The sequence below is a fragment of the Aythya ferina genome (genome assembly GCF_964211825.1).
Source record: "Aythya ferina genome assembly, chromosome: 6".
Lineage (NCBI taxonomy): Eukaryota > Metazoa > Chordata > Aves > Anseriformes > Anatidae > Aythya > Aythya ferina.
Genome location: NC_140303.1, coordinates 11793497 through 11810621, shown reverse-complemented (window position 1 = coordinate 11810621; position 17125 = coordinate 11793497). Strand labels below are relative to the sequence as shown.

The window sequence follows — 17125 nt, the reverse complement described above, 5'->3', positions numbered from 1 at the left end:
TGTTGTGAAAACAGACATAGAGAGCGATTTAGGTGGTTGATGGTGGTACCTTGTCTTCCCTGCAGTGCTGCCATTGTATCATTTAGGTACTTTACAGCACTGTTACAGTAAAGCCCTGGTGAAACTCCAGAGGTGGAAGCAAGCAGGAAATATGAGATGCTTCATCCATACCCACACCACAGCAAAATCACTGTCTTGGTGTTAAAAAAAAAAAAGTAAATAATAATCCTGTTGGTAGTGGTGATTGTTATAAAGTCAGTTTTGAAATGGTGTGTGTGCATCCACTTCTGAAGGCTTTTGATGTCTCCCAAAGTATGGGATTAGTGGGAGAAACTAGCTCCAAAGGCGTTGGTGTGTTTCTGAGGGAGATTAGCCTGGAAAAGTCCCCCACGTATGTGAAGGTAAGGAGGAACTCTCAACTTTAAGAACTTTAAAGAAGGGGATGGGAATAAGGGGGCAGCTAGGTAAGAGCAGTATTTAACAATAAATCAATTGGGCTGTGTGTCTGTGCCCTAATGGCTTAATGTTCCAAATAAATGGCAATGAACTGAGAGCTGAGATGAATGCCATTATTTCAGCACTGTGCAGGATGTAGTGAAGTTGTCAGCCACACAGCCTTTATTAATATTTGGTTGTATAATTGTAATAGATTGGTACAAAACATAGATTTATTATGAGGGGTGCAGCAGACTCCTCTGTGGCTTAAGATGAAGTATCTTTTACAATTATTTCTACTTTCAGCTGCTTATAATTTTCTCAATGCCATTTAAGCTGGGACTTTCCTTGACATCAGGTGAAAATTGAGGAAACTTTTACTTCTACACATACACAATCATATAATTAACTAATTCTGAGACTAATTAAGTAAAATGCCATTCATAATGTATTGTCCTAAAGGTGAAACCATTCCTTTGATTTTGTTTTGGCTCAGGCACTTTTTGTTTTTCCCCTCAAGGCATTTTTCAAATTGCTATTGCAAATACGCTCTCACTAGTCCAGGGTCTCCTCTCCTTATTTTTTTTTTTTTTTTGCTAATTTAATAGTGCGAAACTTAAGGGCTCATTCCTCCTGCCTTGGGGAGTGTCTTGGGGCTTGATTTCATTAGATTAGACGGTGTTAAACATAACCTTGGAGTTATCAGATAGGTGAAATACCACACTGAATCAGTGTAGAAAGGGATAACTGCTGAATCTTGCAACTGATCGTGGTGAAGCTTATGGCCAGTCCCTGAGGGCTTACCGCAAACCAAAAGAAGGCTTGGGATGGAAAGAACTTCACTGGTGTTGCTAGCATCACGTTTGATAACCTGGCTCTTCATGTGGGAATACCTGAGGAGAGCCCCAGAGTGTGTCCTGAACAGCCTGAGCACTTCTTTTTGGAAAGCGTGTGTGTCTGGGGAGAAGGCTCTGTCACTTGATGCATTCCCCAGAAGGGGAGGCAAGGAATGTTAGTTGTTTTCCCCTGTAGAGGTGATGAGCAGAAAGTGACACAGCCTGGGGGAGGATATGCCTAGTTAAAATCTCCCTCAAAATCAAATCACAAATGGAAAATGATGCTAGTGAAGTGCAAGTAGAGGCCCTTGAGACAGGCACTTCTTGCAATCAGTAGAGCTTGGCTTAATGCCATTCCCAAGTAAAATATGGGGGTAGGTTTTATGTTAAAAGCAAACAACCCAGCACAGCGTTGTTAGATGTTGCTTAAGTCTGGCATTAAAACTGCAAGGGCATTTAAGTGTTCTCTCTGATGTCCAAAATGTATTCAGACTAATTCTTTAAATGATTGCATTGTTTAGTGCTGAGTAACATTAGCCAGCTTGTAAAAGGTAAATTGCAACCTTAGCCCTTCCCTTAACTTGATTAATTTTGATCACTGGAGCTTGTTTTAGCTATTATCTTTCCCAAGTGATTTCCTTTTATGTGCTGCCATTCACAAACTGTTAACATGCGAGCAGAGATGGTATGGAAATGCAATACCTGACAATAGCATGTGCAAGCTCCTTTATGCACTATTAAAATGATACGGTCTTCACTCTGAACGCTTAATTGAAAAACAATTATACTGCAAAATGCTTTAGATTACGATTAATCAAGCCCTGTCAAAGCCAGTAAAAATGCATGTTAGTGACAGGAAGCAAAACCACTGTATTCTGCCCTCCAGTAATTTTTGCTGTGCTCTTACCTAATGGCAATATCCCATACAGCGCTATTAGCTGCCTGACATCTGCAAGAGAGGGCACCGGCTCTATATCTACCTGACGAAGTGTAGTCCCCAGATAGCTGTACTCGCCTGTAGGGAGGAAGCATGGGCTTAATAAATGTGACACTGCATTGTTATAAAATGCATAACTCAGGTAATGAAAAACTACCACGGAATACCAATACTGCGTGCTCTCAGCAAACCCTGCCCTGTCAAGGGACGGGGACTCGACCAGGGCAATATCGTTGTGGAATGTGGCCCCAAGAAATCTGAAAGGTGAACTGAAAGAAGGAAAATGACATTAAACACTCTGGACTTTCCCTGCTAACCAGATTGTGGAAGGCATTCAGTCAGTCTCAAATAACCTTTTAAAGAAACTTTGTGGAAAAGAATCATTAGTAGCACCATAAATCACACTGCTGGCAAAGGATTTCTAGATTTGGGATTTTGCAGGGCTGGAATCCCAGTGAACCACACTCTATCAAAAGGATTTCAAAAAGGGGAAAAGATATTTTAACAAGCTTTTCCCTGGGCTGCGTCACATCTCAGCTTCTCACTATGTGAGACATTTAAGTGCTTCACCTAATTTGATGGGGATCTTGCTTTGCAGTTCACCTTTTTTGTTCAAAAAAAAAAAAAAAACACCAAGGAAATGGAAAATCACTGATATGAACCCAAGCGATCTAATCTTGCCTCAGCTCTTGTTACAGAGCCATAATCACATTGCTGGACCTGTCAAAGTCCATACAGAAGATGTGTTAGAAAGCAAAGAGCCAAAAGGATGGGCCACAAGCAAGAAAACTTGTTGTGACAACATGGTGGCTATTTTTAGCATAAATTACATGTCATTATGGTGAATATTGGTGAAAAATAATAGCATACAAATAATAGGATACAGTGTTTTTTTGGAGACGAAAAGGGAAAGCACTAGAGCTCTCTGCAACAAGAGGTAAATCAGCAGTGGCAAGTGCAGAAGTGGAGCTGTGATTTGGGGCAAAAGGTAGAGGAGCCTTGGTACAACTGCACCCTCCCCTTTTGAAGAATAAAATTCATTTCAGGTTTTATCTTTTATTTAAGGAGAAATCAAAAGAACTGGATAGGAATTAATCTTCACAGATTTAATTAGAAGGCATCAAAGGGTTTAATTGCAACTGAACATAAATCACAGTGGATATTCTCTGACTAATTTAGATAAGGTCACCAAGAAAATTAGTTCAGTGATGTCAGTTTGTCATAGAGAGGGACATTTTGGTGCTTTTTACTTGCTGTGGAGCACAATTCCACTCTTTGTCCTTTTCCCAGGAACTGGGAGGGAGTGACCTTCCTTAGGCTCCAGCCCTGTAAGAGCAGAGCAGTTGAGGACCTATTTATCTAGAAGCTTTGACTGTCCCTTTGTAATTTTAAAAGGAGGCTTTTGATATTTAAAAAAGCCAGGTCCAAAACCCAGGCCAGCTTTAAATACCTTCTGTATCTTCTGGCAGCTTAAGCATGCCTGATTTTGGTGTGGGGAGTAGCCGGGTTGGCAGCCTGGGCTGCTTCTTGCTGCCTGGTATGCTAGTGCCTGTGCTGTGACACGCAGGGGACCTGTCATGGGGGTAAGGGAGTGATGTGGACGTCACTTTTATGCCTAACATCTGCTGCTGCTGGGAGGTGAGTGTTGCCTATGAAACGTGGAGCAGCCCTTGTGTTGCTGCAGAGGAGCCAGGGCTTCAGACCTCAGGGTCAAGGGAAGGTGGCCCAAGGACATCTCAGCCCACTTCCAGGTTTGATGTTACCAGCTGTAAATCATTATCCACTGGCTAGGATGTGCTTTCAAAACATCTGCAGCAGGGAATGTCTGGCCAGAAGTGACCTTGAGAAGGACAGACAGTACTGGCTGGGTGAATGAAGAAATAATGAAAAGCTTCCATTACTGTGCTTCATGCTTTTTAATGAGCATAAAATAGAATACCTATTAATTCAGCCTTCAACAGAATGGGCAGGGACCCTAAAGGCAGCAACTGTTGCTTCTAAGAGTTTATAAACATGGAACTTAGAAGTGATATGCAAGAATGCAGCTTTTCTGGCTCACGTACATGCTGTACTAACAGCCAATGGCTTTGTAGCTTCTGGATGTCTGCAAATTCAAATAATAATGGTGATCCTTGACACAACTGAGGTTGCTGTGATCTTACTACATACCATCAAATGCTTTTGGAGATGGTGGCAGGCCCCCTGTGAAGCCTGCAAGTGGGTTTTATAGCTCTGTGGAGAACCCAGGCTGATGTTACCTGCAGCTGAAGGCAACAATGGGGCAATTTCTGAAATGCAGAACGAGGCAGAGATGCATTTCATTCAAATCAAGGCCCAGACATGCCTCAAAGCACTGCCTCAAGGCTGAGGGGTGTTCAGGGAGCTGGAGGTAAGGGGTGAATTTTCTCTGCTGAATGAGCAGATGGTAAGGACATGATTTTTGCTGCTCTCTTGGAAATACTCAGGATGAATTATGACCCCCAGTCTATTATACTTGTGGTGTCTTGGTGCCTGAGCAGTGCTCCTTAAAGGATGTCCTATTACACCGCCAAGTTGCTTGTGACATCCAGAAACATTCAAGGCCTCCAGGTGCCAGTGCTTGGGGCCAAGTACCAGCTCTGCAAACAGGCCCTGGTTTCAGAAGCAGAAGTGAAAGGCACAAAGCACCCCTAAGAAACAGACTTGATTTGCATACACGCTTTTAGATATTCATGTTGGAAAGTCCTGAAAGTGTAATTACTCTTGAACTCATTCTTGACTGGAAATAGGGGTTAGTGAACCTTGAATGGCTTGAGATTTGGTTAGATTAAACACCATGTTAGCTGTAAAAGGTGTACTTTACCAACGTAATCGGAGAGATACACTGTCTTGGGTTTTATTAGTACTCCTTCTTCCACTAGTTCCCTGTACAGAGAATCGATGGTCCTATGGACAAGAAACATCACTCAGAAATCCCAGGGAATTGTAAATGAAAGCTCAGTCCTTCAGTAAGTGAGCTAGCCTCAGAGTTATTTATGCTTCCTCAGATTTATAAATGGATTTTGTAGCTCAGAGGTTGAGGTGATTAGCTCCATTGATATGAAATCAATAAGTACTGTTTCCTGTGTTATGTCAAGGACTCTTTTACTAACTCACACACTGTATTGCTCTGTCTCACACCATTTCCATTACCCATTTCCAGGTGATGCAAGATCAGTTATGACTTGTGTAATAGACTCATTCATTAATATCAATTACTGGGAAATTATTTTTAAATTATACAATAATAGCAATCCTAACACTACTATACCTATTCACTTAGCTCTCCAATTAGTAGTAATTCATTAATTCTTCTGGGAATTTATTCTGTTTGCAATAGCCTCGCTTCATCAGGAACATACTGTGAATGATTTGACTGGAGCAACCAGTGGTCCATCAGCTGCTGTGGTTGTGTGATGGTAAGAGGAAGACTGGGAGAAAAACATAGAGTGGAAACTGGCATAGCTCATTCAGGGGAAAGGTTTTTTCCTGTTTCTATCAGTGGTTGGCAATAGTTCCTCAGTTACTGAGGATTACACTTATATTTGTATCTGTTTTTCTGTTGGTGTGGATGTTCTCCTCAGTCTCTTTTGGAGATCTATCCAAATATTAATTTCAGTGACATTCTTTGGCACTAGGTTACACAGACTGATACTGTTTCAAGGATGCCACAAAATGAATAAGCTTGTGTGTAGGTCTTGTTATAATGCTAGTGTAAACAGCACTGATCTAAGCCTTTCTAGATCTTTTACCATTTGTGCACTTTTCACATCTTCTCCCTTCAATATCTGAGCATTTCTCTCTGCCACCTACCTTAATTGGGACACTTTGGTATTGCTACAATAAAAATATTTAACAGAAGCTCTCAGCTGGTTAATAAAATCACATATATAATCTGAGGTCTGTAGCTTTTTTTCCACTTGAGCTGGGAAGTTTTATGTTTATGCAGTGTTAGTGGTACAATTAATACAGGAATAGTAATAAGAAAATATGAAACTTAACATACCTTCAACATTGACTTTGCCACTCTGACTCTTGCTCTCATTCTAAGATTTTTATGTTGAGTGTGCATCATAAAAACAAGCAGAAGGTAGAATGGGACTAACCTGGCAGTTCTGTTGGGAGCATGACTCTACTTTTCCTGTCATTATTTTTACTGTGTAAGTTTAACGATGCATGCCCTGAGTCTCCTCCAAGTATGTGTGATGTGATCAGCCCCTGACTAAAGCCCCTGTGCCTTTCCACTGTGCCAAAACTGACATGAACCTGAACTTCTCTTGGCTATTTCTGGAATACTTCCTCCTTTCCTGCTCAGCAGGGAAGAGCAAAATATGGACCCCAAATGCCACGAACCGATTAAAAGCCAATGACTAAAGAGCATGCATTCTTAAATGGCCGTGCGTTGTGTTTAGCTGACACACAAGAAGCAGGTATGTGCAAGAGTAATTTTAAAAACACAGACTATACACATACTTGTTAGGCTTTGGCACTATTCTTGTTTGAGAGGTCATGCTCTGTTACAATCCATGACACGTTTATTTTAAATATTTGCTTGGAGAGATTTTTCATTGTAAAGTAGGTAAAGAGATTGATTGTGTAGTGCTAGCACCCAAATGATCTAGTCCAGGTCTTGCTGTGCATTGTACAAATGGATTTGGGGGTGAATCCCATCTGCTGCTTCCTGCAGCGGCTGTTTGTCTTCATGCAGTTCTCCAGCCCTGCTCCCTTGGGAGCTCAGGATGCTCCTGGCCTGCATTGCTACTGTCAGCAGGTCTCAGCAAATGGCATCTCTGTAGCTGTATTATGTGCACAGGTGAAAAATGGCTGGGTTATCAATGAATGCATCACAAGATCACTGAAAATGTACTGTCAAAAGAAGAAAGCCTCTCAAATCCTCCAAGTAAAATAAGGTTGTTTAAGAGAGCAAGGGTATGCAAGAGGTTGTCATGTCTGCCAGAACTTATTGATAAATAACTGATTTATATGATAAGCACTTTACCTCACACACGAATGGTGATTTATAGAGTGCAGGGGCCTGTCTGCAGCCTCCCTTATCAGTTGTCAGCTGAGATGGAAAAATCTCAGTAAAATTTTGGTAAACAAAGCTGCCAGGTGCCTCTGCACCTGCCACCACTGCGATCAAAAAGAGGAAAATAGGGTCCATATTCTGCCTAAATGTTACATATGCTTAGCTTTACAATCTGGAATTAACCTCTCTGAAGTTAATGGAGACTGGCTCTAGTGGTGTACTTCTGCAGAACAGGGTCTGTGCTGTGCATCATTAAAGCAGTGTTTTGTCACTCTGTTATCTGTGACCCTATGTGGTGGTGTTCCTAGGGAATGCAAAAGTTTTAGTGTCTGTACTTCAAGGTTGTGATAGATATTTGCCATCTAGGCTTCTAGTGGAAGTTCATATCTGTTATTAAGCAGATTTTACTTATTGTGGGACTCCTGATGCTGGTTATTATATGCTGAGATGGTCCTTCTGCAGTTAAAATCTGAAAGGGTTGCCAGGGTAGTCAGCTCAAAGACAACACAATCTATCAGTGTCTGAATCTATCATTGTCTGAATCTCAGGTAAAGGGGTCTTAGCTTTACCTGTCAGAAGTTAGGTCTTCTTCCAGCTCAGATATTTTCTTCCTTGCTGTCTTTTTTTTCTGAAGACCACAAAAACAGGCAGGAGTTAGTGGCCTTTGTACAGTTATATCTGAACCTACTGAAGCAACATTAGGGCCAGAATATTTGGTGTTGGAATGTGGCCCCCCTCATCACTGAGGAACCCAAAGGAAAAATCATATCCTTGACTGCCCTTAGTTGAGGAAGTCATGCCCCTACTTATAAAAGCACAGGAAATACTGTAATTTGTAAGTCCCAAGGCATGGGAGAGGTGAAACAACTCTGGCTTTGACAGAGCTGAGGATCTGTGTCCAACCTATGAACCCCATGTACACCTTGCAGCAGGTGCTCTTGAACTGGATTCTGCACACTCACCCCAAGAGAACTTATCATGCTTTTTTTCTGGAGCCTGACTTAGTTGCTGAGCAGGTATGGCCTGCTCAAAAAAAGGGTGTTGGGGTCCCAGTTGTTGCTCCAGAGTCTAAGCTTAATGTTGTGTTTAAATATGTATGCAGACGCCTTCCTAAGGTCATGCAGGCTGCTTACAGCTGGACTCAGACCTGAAATCAACACTCCCAACTCCCCAGTTAGCTTCCTAACCATTAGATATCCTGTCTTCACTTTCCTAATGCCTTGGGGAAGGAGCTTGAAGAGGCCAGAAAAACATGACCTGCTCTTCTCTTGATACTTTCACCGTACTTCTACTATGGGAAGATTTTGTCTTGGGTTTCCTTACATGCTGGGGAAAAACAAAACCACCACGGAAAACAAAATTAAGATGTGAATCAGTCACACCAGGCCTCACAATTAATTACAGCTCACAGAACATAACTATGGTTAGGGATAATTAACAGAGGAGAAAGCATCATTAATCTATGCACCATATGTTAGTGCCCAACACCAGTGTCCACACTTCGGTTCCGCAAAGCGCTTTGGTATGACTTCAGCAGATCTACTTACACAGTAATACTTAGGCACTATGGGACTTCTTCAATGGCTTAAATTTAGGCATGTGCTTAAATGCTTAGTTGATCAAGACAGCTTATTCTTTCCAAAAGTTTATGTTCAACTTTCATGGGAATAGTCATTTCTTTTTTTCTTAATGAATACTTCTGCAGAGCTCTAGAGGCTATTCTGTAGAAAGAACACTTCTAGCCACTCATATGAAAAATACTTTTCTTCCTAGAATATGTCAGCAATATTAAAAATGTACTACTTATAAATTTTCAAGGATAGTTGCAGTCTAACCTATGGTTCAATCACCTGTAACTACTGACAATGCAATAAAGATAATCTAGACGAAAATGAAAACTAAATGCAGAGCTATATGGATAAGCTAACTGGGGCAAAAAAAAACAACAACGATATTTTAAAGTTTTGGGTTAGAATAGTGCAAACAACTCAATTTCTGCAGAATGACACCTTGGGTTTCTTTACATAAGTAATCTTGGTAGCAAATATTCCTCAAAATGTGCAAATGTTTTCTTCTAAAGAAAAAGATGAAGAACAAAGCATATGACATGCTGTTTTAACAATTGAGGAAATGCTGAGACTGTCAGTGGTGTATCTGCAGTTTTCCTTCAGCTTTGTCTCTTTAGCCTTTCTTCTGACAAGACAGAATTGTATATCATGGGGTCTGACTGGGAAGAAAAGCTAATTTCTACCTATGTAAAGACACTAAACATATGCTGAATTTATTGGCCAACTGGTATTGTCCTCAAGGCAGCTTTACCAATAAAGTAACTCAAGCAAAATAAAAATGTACTATGCAGGGGAAAAATGTGTTTTCCTAATTACATCAGCATTCACAGGAAATTTGGCAAACACTGAGATGTGATAAGGGGAAATATGAATTGTAGACAATGGCTTTCCTCCAAAATGTCTTACTGGGAACTGCTTTTATTTAGAAAATGATAATGTTTAATGAATGTGAACATGCTCATCGTTTATAATGGAAATCTTGTTTCCATCTCTGAGATGTCAGTCTAATTCCTGGTTAGCCATCCATTTACGGTTATTTTCTGCTTTGATACATCACTGCGTAGTGAACTGCGTTAGTTATTAGTTAGCAGCTGACAGAAGACTGTCTTCTGTGCTCAGTGTGGTATCCTGTCTTACTGGGTGGGCTCATCAAAATGTCTTGAGTAGCTCAGAGGTTGCTATGAGAAAACGTGAGGAAAAATAATGAAGTTACTCCGCTTAAGGGAAGTGAGCGCCCAAGTCTACCAAGTGTCTTCCTTGGATCACATGTGATGCTTAGAAGGTAGACTGAGCAAGTGCAGCCACACTGGGGGAAGCAGGAGGCAAAGATGTTCCCTCAGAGCTGGTGGGTGGGAAGTGTTCATCCTATGTCCACACTGCACTGTGTGAGCACCTGCTCTTGGTTAAGTCTTTTCTTGCCATACCAAGGCTATTGATACTTGAGCAGCTCCTGGTACTTGTACTGAAAAAGTCCTCAGACCAAGATGTTCCCATTCACTGTTGGGCCCTGGCTCAAAGATGGCTCTGGTTTGTGATCCCTGTTGGATTTAACCACAATATCCAGAGAAGTTGCAGCTCCCACAGCTACTTGAGGGCTTTGGGTGGTGTTCTCTTCATCACTACAGAAAATCCAACAGGGGTCATGAATGAATCACTGTCTGCAAAACCAACCTTTCTTCACATCTGACTCAGCCTGCATTCTGGCCTTATTCACTGTGGCTTTGCTATTATCAAGTCTTTAGATGAATGTTAAAACTCCTTCCATATGTGTTGCTGTAGTTCATCTCTTCTGGGTTGCTTTGCTTCTGCCTGACTGCATCAAGAATGGATACCCAAATCTGGGTGGAGATGATAGCAATGCCTATTTCAGCAATTTACTTAGGTTCCCATGCCCCCACTTTTTTCCAGAGTTCTGGCCATCCTTTTAGTGTATGTGTGGGTGTGTTTACTTACAATGGGTTGCTTTACCTACAGTTGGATCAGAGACAAATCTTTAGGGGACCAGAGCAGGAAAAGCAACACAATAGGCTAGATAAAAAGCATTCTGATAAGCACTCAATGTAATTTCCAGGTCAGAAACTGCAGAAAGCTGATCTGTAAAGCTGATCTGTAATTTCCTATATTGGGTGCAAAGCCAATGTAAAGACACCAGGCCTGCAATGGTATATTTGGCCACAGGTTATCAGGAGAAATGCTTTCAGCTGCTAAACCTTCTGGGTATTGTGGTTAGGTATGTGGCATCCATCTATAGAATAAACATTTGTAGAGCTGCTGGATTGTGTTGAGTCACTCAAATCAGAAGCTTGGGCTATAAACAGAAAGGGTTGAACCACAAAGAATAAGATTTCAATTACAGAAGTTCATGCTGGTACAAGAATGCCACCAACTTCTTACAAAACTCCATTGCTTCTGAAAATACTAGCCATGGTGCTTTCTAACACACTCCTCTAGGTTGGCTGGAACCTTAAGCCTTCCTAGATATCAGTGCCGTATTTCCCTTCAAATTTTTCCTCAACCTGCCTTTACACGGGTGCTTACAACCCCAACCTGCTGATCCACAGTTTGGCAGACAAGCTGGCACTGTGTATCATGAAGAAAGAGGCAACTGGCAGCTGAGATGAACCACTTTCCTTTGTTTCTGTTGCATATTTATTCCCTCTCCTTTGATTGCCTTCAGATCAGGAGTCATCTGGAGAGCTTTCTACTCAGCCCCCAGCACAGTGTGTCTCTGGATGAATGAGGAGTAAACTATTGTCCAGCATTGGCTGGGTAAGGAGCACAAATGACAATTAATAGTTGGCAGGGTGAAGTGCTTCCGATGTGGGTAGAGTCTCTACCTCAAATGATAGTGGTATGGTTTGTTGCAGATCAGGTGCAATCTAATTAGTTCAGATATTTCCAGATCAGCCTAATGGTCTGGAGACCCATTCATAATGAGCAGAGCAATTTGCCTTTCCACCCAAGCTTATTCTTCTACAGAGGTTGGGGCTTTTTATCTTCAGGAGCAGCAAGAGTAACTCTTGACAGGGTTAAGTGTCCACTTCTAAGTGGTATTTGAAGGTTTGGGAGTCAGTGATAAAATTCAGCCTAGGAAGTACAGTGCATAGAAATAAGGAGTGGCCTAGAGGTATGCCCAGAGCTGTTAAATTTTATCTATGAGCTGAGCCATCTGAAATGCTGGCTGCGAGGGTGCAATTATCTTCCTGATACTTTCCCTTTTGGAATCTAATTTCAAAATGCTGTTGTTGAATTTCCCCCAAAAAGGGACTTCGAAACAGGTTCTGAAGCTCAAATTTCTGTAGATCAGGCAGACTTTTTTAATATGGACTTAACAGATTTTTTTTTTTTTTTTGGAGTTGAAAGCTACTTATCCAAAGGTGCTCTTGAAAAGGCAGAGGACATCTACCCTATGTGCTCCTGGGCAGTGTCTGTTCCCTGACAACAAAAAGCTCTAGTTCTACTGCGGTGTCTTCCTGCAAAGGGTAGAAGAAATCTCACTCCAGATGTGTCCATGGATATGATGAGAATACAAAACCATTGCTGTTTCACATTGTGTAACTCAGAAGAAGGATGTATGGGACCCAGGATGTGCTGATGTAAGCCTTGGAAAAAAGGATTATTGCTAAGTAACAAATTAATAAGCTGTTTCCATTTTTTTCCAGTTTGTATTATCCTTGTTATATAGGCCAGACTTTCATAACGCAGATCTGAAGTCTGTGTGCGCACTGCTAGTTTATGGACTGAGACATTTATGTAAATACTAATTAGAAAAAGCCTTTGTCAGGGCTGGCTGGAATTTTCAAATAGTTTTGCACAGGGAAGATGTTTTGAACTGGGTAGCTCCATACATTCCCCACCCCTAAAATAGAACTGCTATTTTTCAGAGAAAACCTTTTGGGAACTTGTATTATTTAATTAGTACTACTTTTCTCGCTCCCTCATTCTCTCAGGCTACTGGCACAACATGGGAAAACAACAGTTAAATAAACTCACCACCCAAAACTATTCCAACACTATATTGAAGAAAAACTGATGTAAAGCTTTAAAACTGCAATACGATGTTTTGAAGCAGAATTTCAACCAGCTGATCTGAAGTGGCCAAACGTGTCTACGCGGAACAACTTAGAGAAGATTGTTGCAATACTTTGTCTGTGTATCTTAAGCCTCACTATTTTTGAAACAGATTTAGAAATCCAATCAGTATCACTTTTCAGAGTTGCTCCAGTCTTTCATTATTAAATTGCCCTTACGCCTTTGTCAGGTGAAAGAGCATTTTTAAAGATAATTTGAGTAGAAGTACTGCAAAATCAAATATTTGCACGCTAAAAGGATTATAGAAATAGAATACAACACAAGATTAGGGTTGGCTATTTGCCCTGAGCCTTTTAAGTGGAACTGCTGATTGAACCGTAGGGTCTGTAAGCTTTGAGTTATTTTGTACTGACATGATCTATAGTTTAAATGCTTGGGTGAGGAATTCAGGGAACCGTGGGCTGTGGAATTTTGCATATGGTAATGCTGTGAAACTAGATGTGAACGTGACATGTGGGCAGCACATTAAAATAATGTATGTCTTTAACCTATTTGATATGCTTAAATAAACTTGGCTTAATCACAAATTCCCAAATCCTTCAATAGTAAGTAGTAACATAATTAAGGTACACCTGGCTGGATATCATCTACATGTTATACATAAATGAAAGGTTTTACCAAGGCACTTAATTTTTTTGATATACAGTTTTGAAACAAATCACCAAGTCCTCACTTAAAAGGAAAGCAGCAGCTGGGGAGCTTACTGGCACCCAGGTCAATGCCTTCCTTGGAAGACTATTAATCTGAGCCAGTCACCTTAAGAAACAGAGGGACTGCTGAAACATTTCTATTGTTTCTCTGGACCAAAGGATTCCAAAAAGGTGTGTATCCTTCTTGAAAGTCTGATTTATCTTGTAATGGTTTATCTTTGGAATAGTTCAACTTGTCCCAAGCAATATTTATAAAGGTTAATCAATAACAGTTAAGAAACAAGGCCCTGAAACTGAGGTTTGCACTGTATCTGTGTAGAGAATTGAGATTTGCCCTGAATTTTCACAACTTGCTGCTCTTACCTTTTCACTTTTTCTTCCTTTTTTCTGCTTGCCACTCTTCTCTCCATCCACAGCCAGTTTGAGACTCTCTAGTTTCTGTTGCATCAATTCATCAACCTGTCCAGGCATACAATGTCGAATCTTTGTCTTCTGTTTTTGCCACCACACCAGACAAATGCTTGTTCAGCCAAACAAGCATTAAAGCAGAGAACAGATAGTAGGGAATCTGGAAGGAGGTAAGGTCTATGCCAGGGCCAGTTCTTACAGCTGTAGAGAAATATACATGGGGCAATGCACATTATTAGTGTCCTCTTACTATTGTAAGCTCACCTGCACTCTGATCTCTTCCTCCACTTCTTCCCGTTTCTCTTCTTTGATCAGCTCCAGGTCATGATCCTGGAGGAGATCCCATCCCTCATCTCTGTTCTGCCAAATGGCTGTTATCCAAAAGAAAGAAGAAAGGGGAAAAAAGTTATAGAAGCCATCGATTTCTCCAACTGCTTCTGGAGGCACAAAAAAAAAAAAAAGCTAGTTGTAGGCAGCTTTTATTAAATTATTAGCTGTATGAAAGTAGCAAGCTCTAGGGACCCTTACCAAGTTCAGAGCCCTGTTGTGCTAGGATCTGCAAATCTTGAGGTTAACTTCTTTTTGCCTTGGGCTGTAAATTGGTATTGGATTTCAGGAGGATAATAGTGGGATATTGAAGTTGTCGTTTTCTGGTTGTAAAGCTGAATGCCTGGAGTGTTGCTCACCTTCAAGAGCAGGTAGTACAGTAGCAGCTTAACCATATCATGTCTGATCTTGGTGTCTCTTGTCTCTGCTTACCAGCATCATGTTTAAATCTTTACCATGAAAGAGTTGCAAAGACAGCTCCTGTCCTGAGGAGTGTGCTTTCTACATATCTCTTGGCTGGCAGAATGCAGGCTTGGGGACCAAAGTTGAGGTGTAATCTAAAGCAGAAAGTTTTCCTGTTCTCTCCTGGTCTGTTATCTAGTGTTCAGTGAAAGAGGACTTTCAGCTGCAGTAATTCCCATGAAGCTGAAATATGGGTCAGGAGCGCTGGAATATAGGTATAAACGCCTGCCCTCAGAACAACAGAAAGGGGAGTGAGAGGGGACAGCAAGTCTGACAGCAATAAACTGTATCCAAGCCCTGAGTGGCATGAAGCCACAGCTCTAGGGAGTTTTAAGCTTGATGCCCTAATGAAAGGGCATCTGAAGTCCTTCTGCAGAAGAGATGAGACTCAACTGATGCACCCTTGTTTCTTAGTGATGTGTAAACCATATGTATTACAGAGACCACACTCAAGGAACCAAGCAAACTTGTGCAAACTGATCAAAAAAATCCTATTTACAATAAAGTAGCTAATGATGCTGAAGTGCAGTTATTTTTGTTGATGCAACTGTTATTTGCTCTTTCTAAAGAACTAAATGATGTCTGGCAAGCTCTGTGCATATCTGAATCCTCTGCTATTAGCAGAAGGTACCTTTTTAATGGAAATGCCTCCCCCTTTTCTACATTTTTTTTTGAGCTTATTTAAAGGAGGCCAATTCATATCTTTAATTTCCTTGCATTTCAAGCTCTGACAATATCTCTATAAATGACAGCTAATCTCCAGCAGTATGTGCTAATTCAATTTCCAGATGATTTAAAATGACATCTCTCTACTTTAAGACATAGGCTCCTTTATGAATCTGTTTTGCACAGGGAACTCTTTCCTGTACCTACTGCCATTTCTAAGGCACTATAAATTCAGAAATGTTTTCACAGTACCCATAGGAGATCATTCAGGTTTTAGTTCAGTTAATATAATACTGTCTGCTATTTCCATCCTCTACGAATTTTCAGAGTCCAATTATGTGCAGAGTATTTGTGACTTTACACAAGGGGAATAGTTTTTGCAGGTGAGTAGTCTTAATTTCATAACAAAAAATGGTAGAGATGGAGAAGGGCAGTGGATTTGGGGGAAGGAAGAAAAACTCCAAGGTACAGACACTAATTTCTTTCAATTACTCATGGGTCATCAAATGGTGTGACAGATGTCACATAATATTTCAAGAAAGAAAGCTGATTTGCCCTAGTTGCACGGTACCTCCTCCAGGGTTATCAGTTTGGAATTTCAGCCTTGGGGAAAGGGTGTATAACTCTTCTGTAATGTGAATTTTTAAACACTTTCTTGACTGGGTCAACAGGTTGCAAGTGCTATGTTTTCATAGAGGAGTACTAGGTCTTCGGTATTTATCTTTCATAGAGAGATCATAGATTTTTATTGTTTTTTTCATAATTGTTTATTGTCATTCTGTAAATCGATTAGCAGTTAATATCCACTGCAGGCAAAGCAGCAACAGTCCTCACACAGCTTAGGCAGTTGCCTTTGATATTACCTGGCACTGAGTTCTGAGTGCTATATTAGACACTGGGTTAGAGGTCTCTAATTTTAGAAAAGAGATAAATAACTCATAGGTGTTAGGTGCTATGTTGTTCTTTCATAGATCAACAAAACATTTCAAAGTTATTTTTAAAGTCAGGTCAGAAGGCTAAGGATGTTGTTTTCACTGGCCAGTCAAAAGAGGCTGGTATTTTGTTACAGATGGGTCGTGCAGCTATGGGAACTATTTTTGTGTGTGCACTGCAATTTATATTGCCTCTTCTAAAATAAAGCATGCTTATCTTTGGATTATTTTATATGCATAACTCTGGAGCTCAGGACTCAAAAGGCAGCCAGTGCACTAATGTGATTGCTAACATCACTTCAGCAGCATTAGCTTTCCTCTGCAGACTAGCAGGTAATTCCAATATCTCTGAATTTCAAAGCAGCTTGTGACTGATAATTGAAGTACTTTTTATCTGAAGTATGAAGCTTTTCTTCTTAACATGACTACTTTCAACCTCCTGACAAAAGGGTTTGAATCTTTTGATACAAGGCAAAATACACAATATCATCCCACCTTAAAATTTGGGTCATGCAGTATTGAAGTTGAACTCTAGTTCCAACTGAAATATCCCCTGCAACACTAAGTCAAATATCAACTGGCTACCTGTAAAATGGGGGAAATAGCACTTTGTTGCCTTACAGCATGGTGTACTGCAAAAATAAAACCCAGGGAGACCGAGGTAGTGATTCAGGCTACTTACATTTATTCCACATACTCCTGTTATTCCAGTGTACATGTATAAGTAGTGTATAAGTAAGCCTGCAGAGAAACTGGCTGTTTCCA

General features: G+C 40.7%; 1 protein-coding gene and 1 long non-coding RNA gene across 3 annotated transcripts in view; one reads left to right on the top strand and one right to left on the bottom strand.

The window, feature by feature from the left end:
* DRC11 (dynein regulatory complex subunit 11) overlaps nt 1–17125 on the bottom strand; it is a 103710-nt gene that overhangs the window by 20889 nt on the left and 65696 nt on the right. For both annotated transcript variants that reach the window (XM_084524772.1, XM_084524771.1), the window contains exons 10-14: nt 14238–14344; nt 13929–14024; nt 7825–7883; nt 5051–5133; nt 2179–2286 (exon numbers count right to left, since the gene is read on the bottom strand). In XM_084524772.1, the coding sequence (XP_084380898.1) occupies nt 2179–2286; nt 5051–5133; nt 7825–7883; nt 13929–14024; nt 14238–14344 (453 nt within the window). The remainder of the gene's footprint in view (nt 1–2178; nt 2287–5050; nt 5134–7824; nt 7884–13928; nt 14025–14237; nt 14345–17125) is intronic.
* Nucleotides 1–17125, top strand: part of LOC311439285 — a 109868-nt gene that overhangs the window by 28897 nt on the left and 63846 nt on the right. The window lies entirely within an intron of this gene.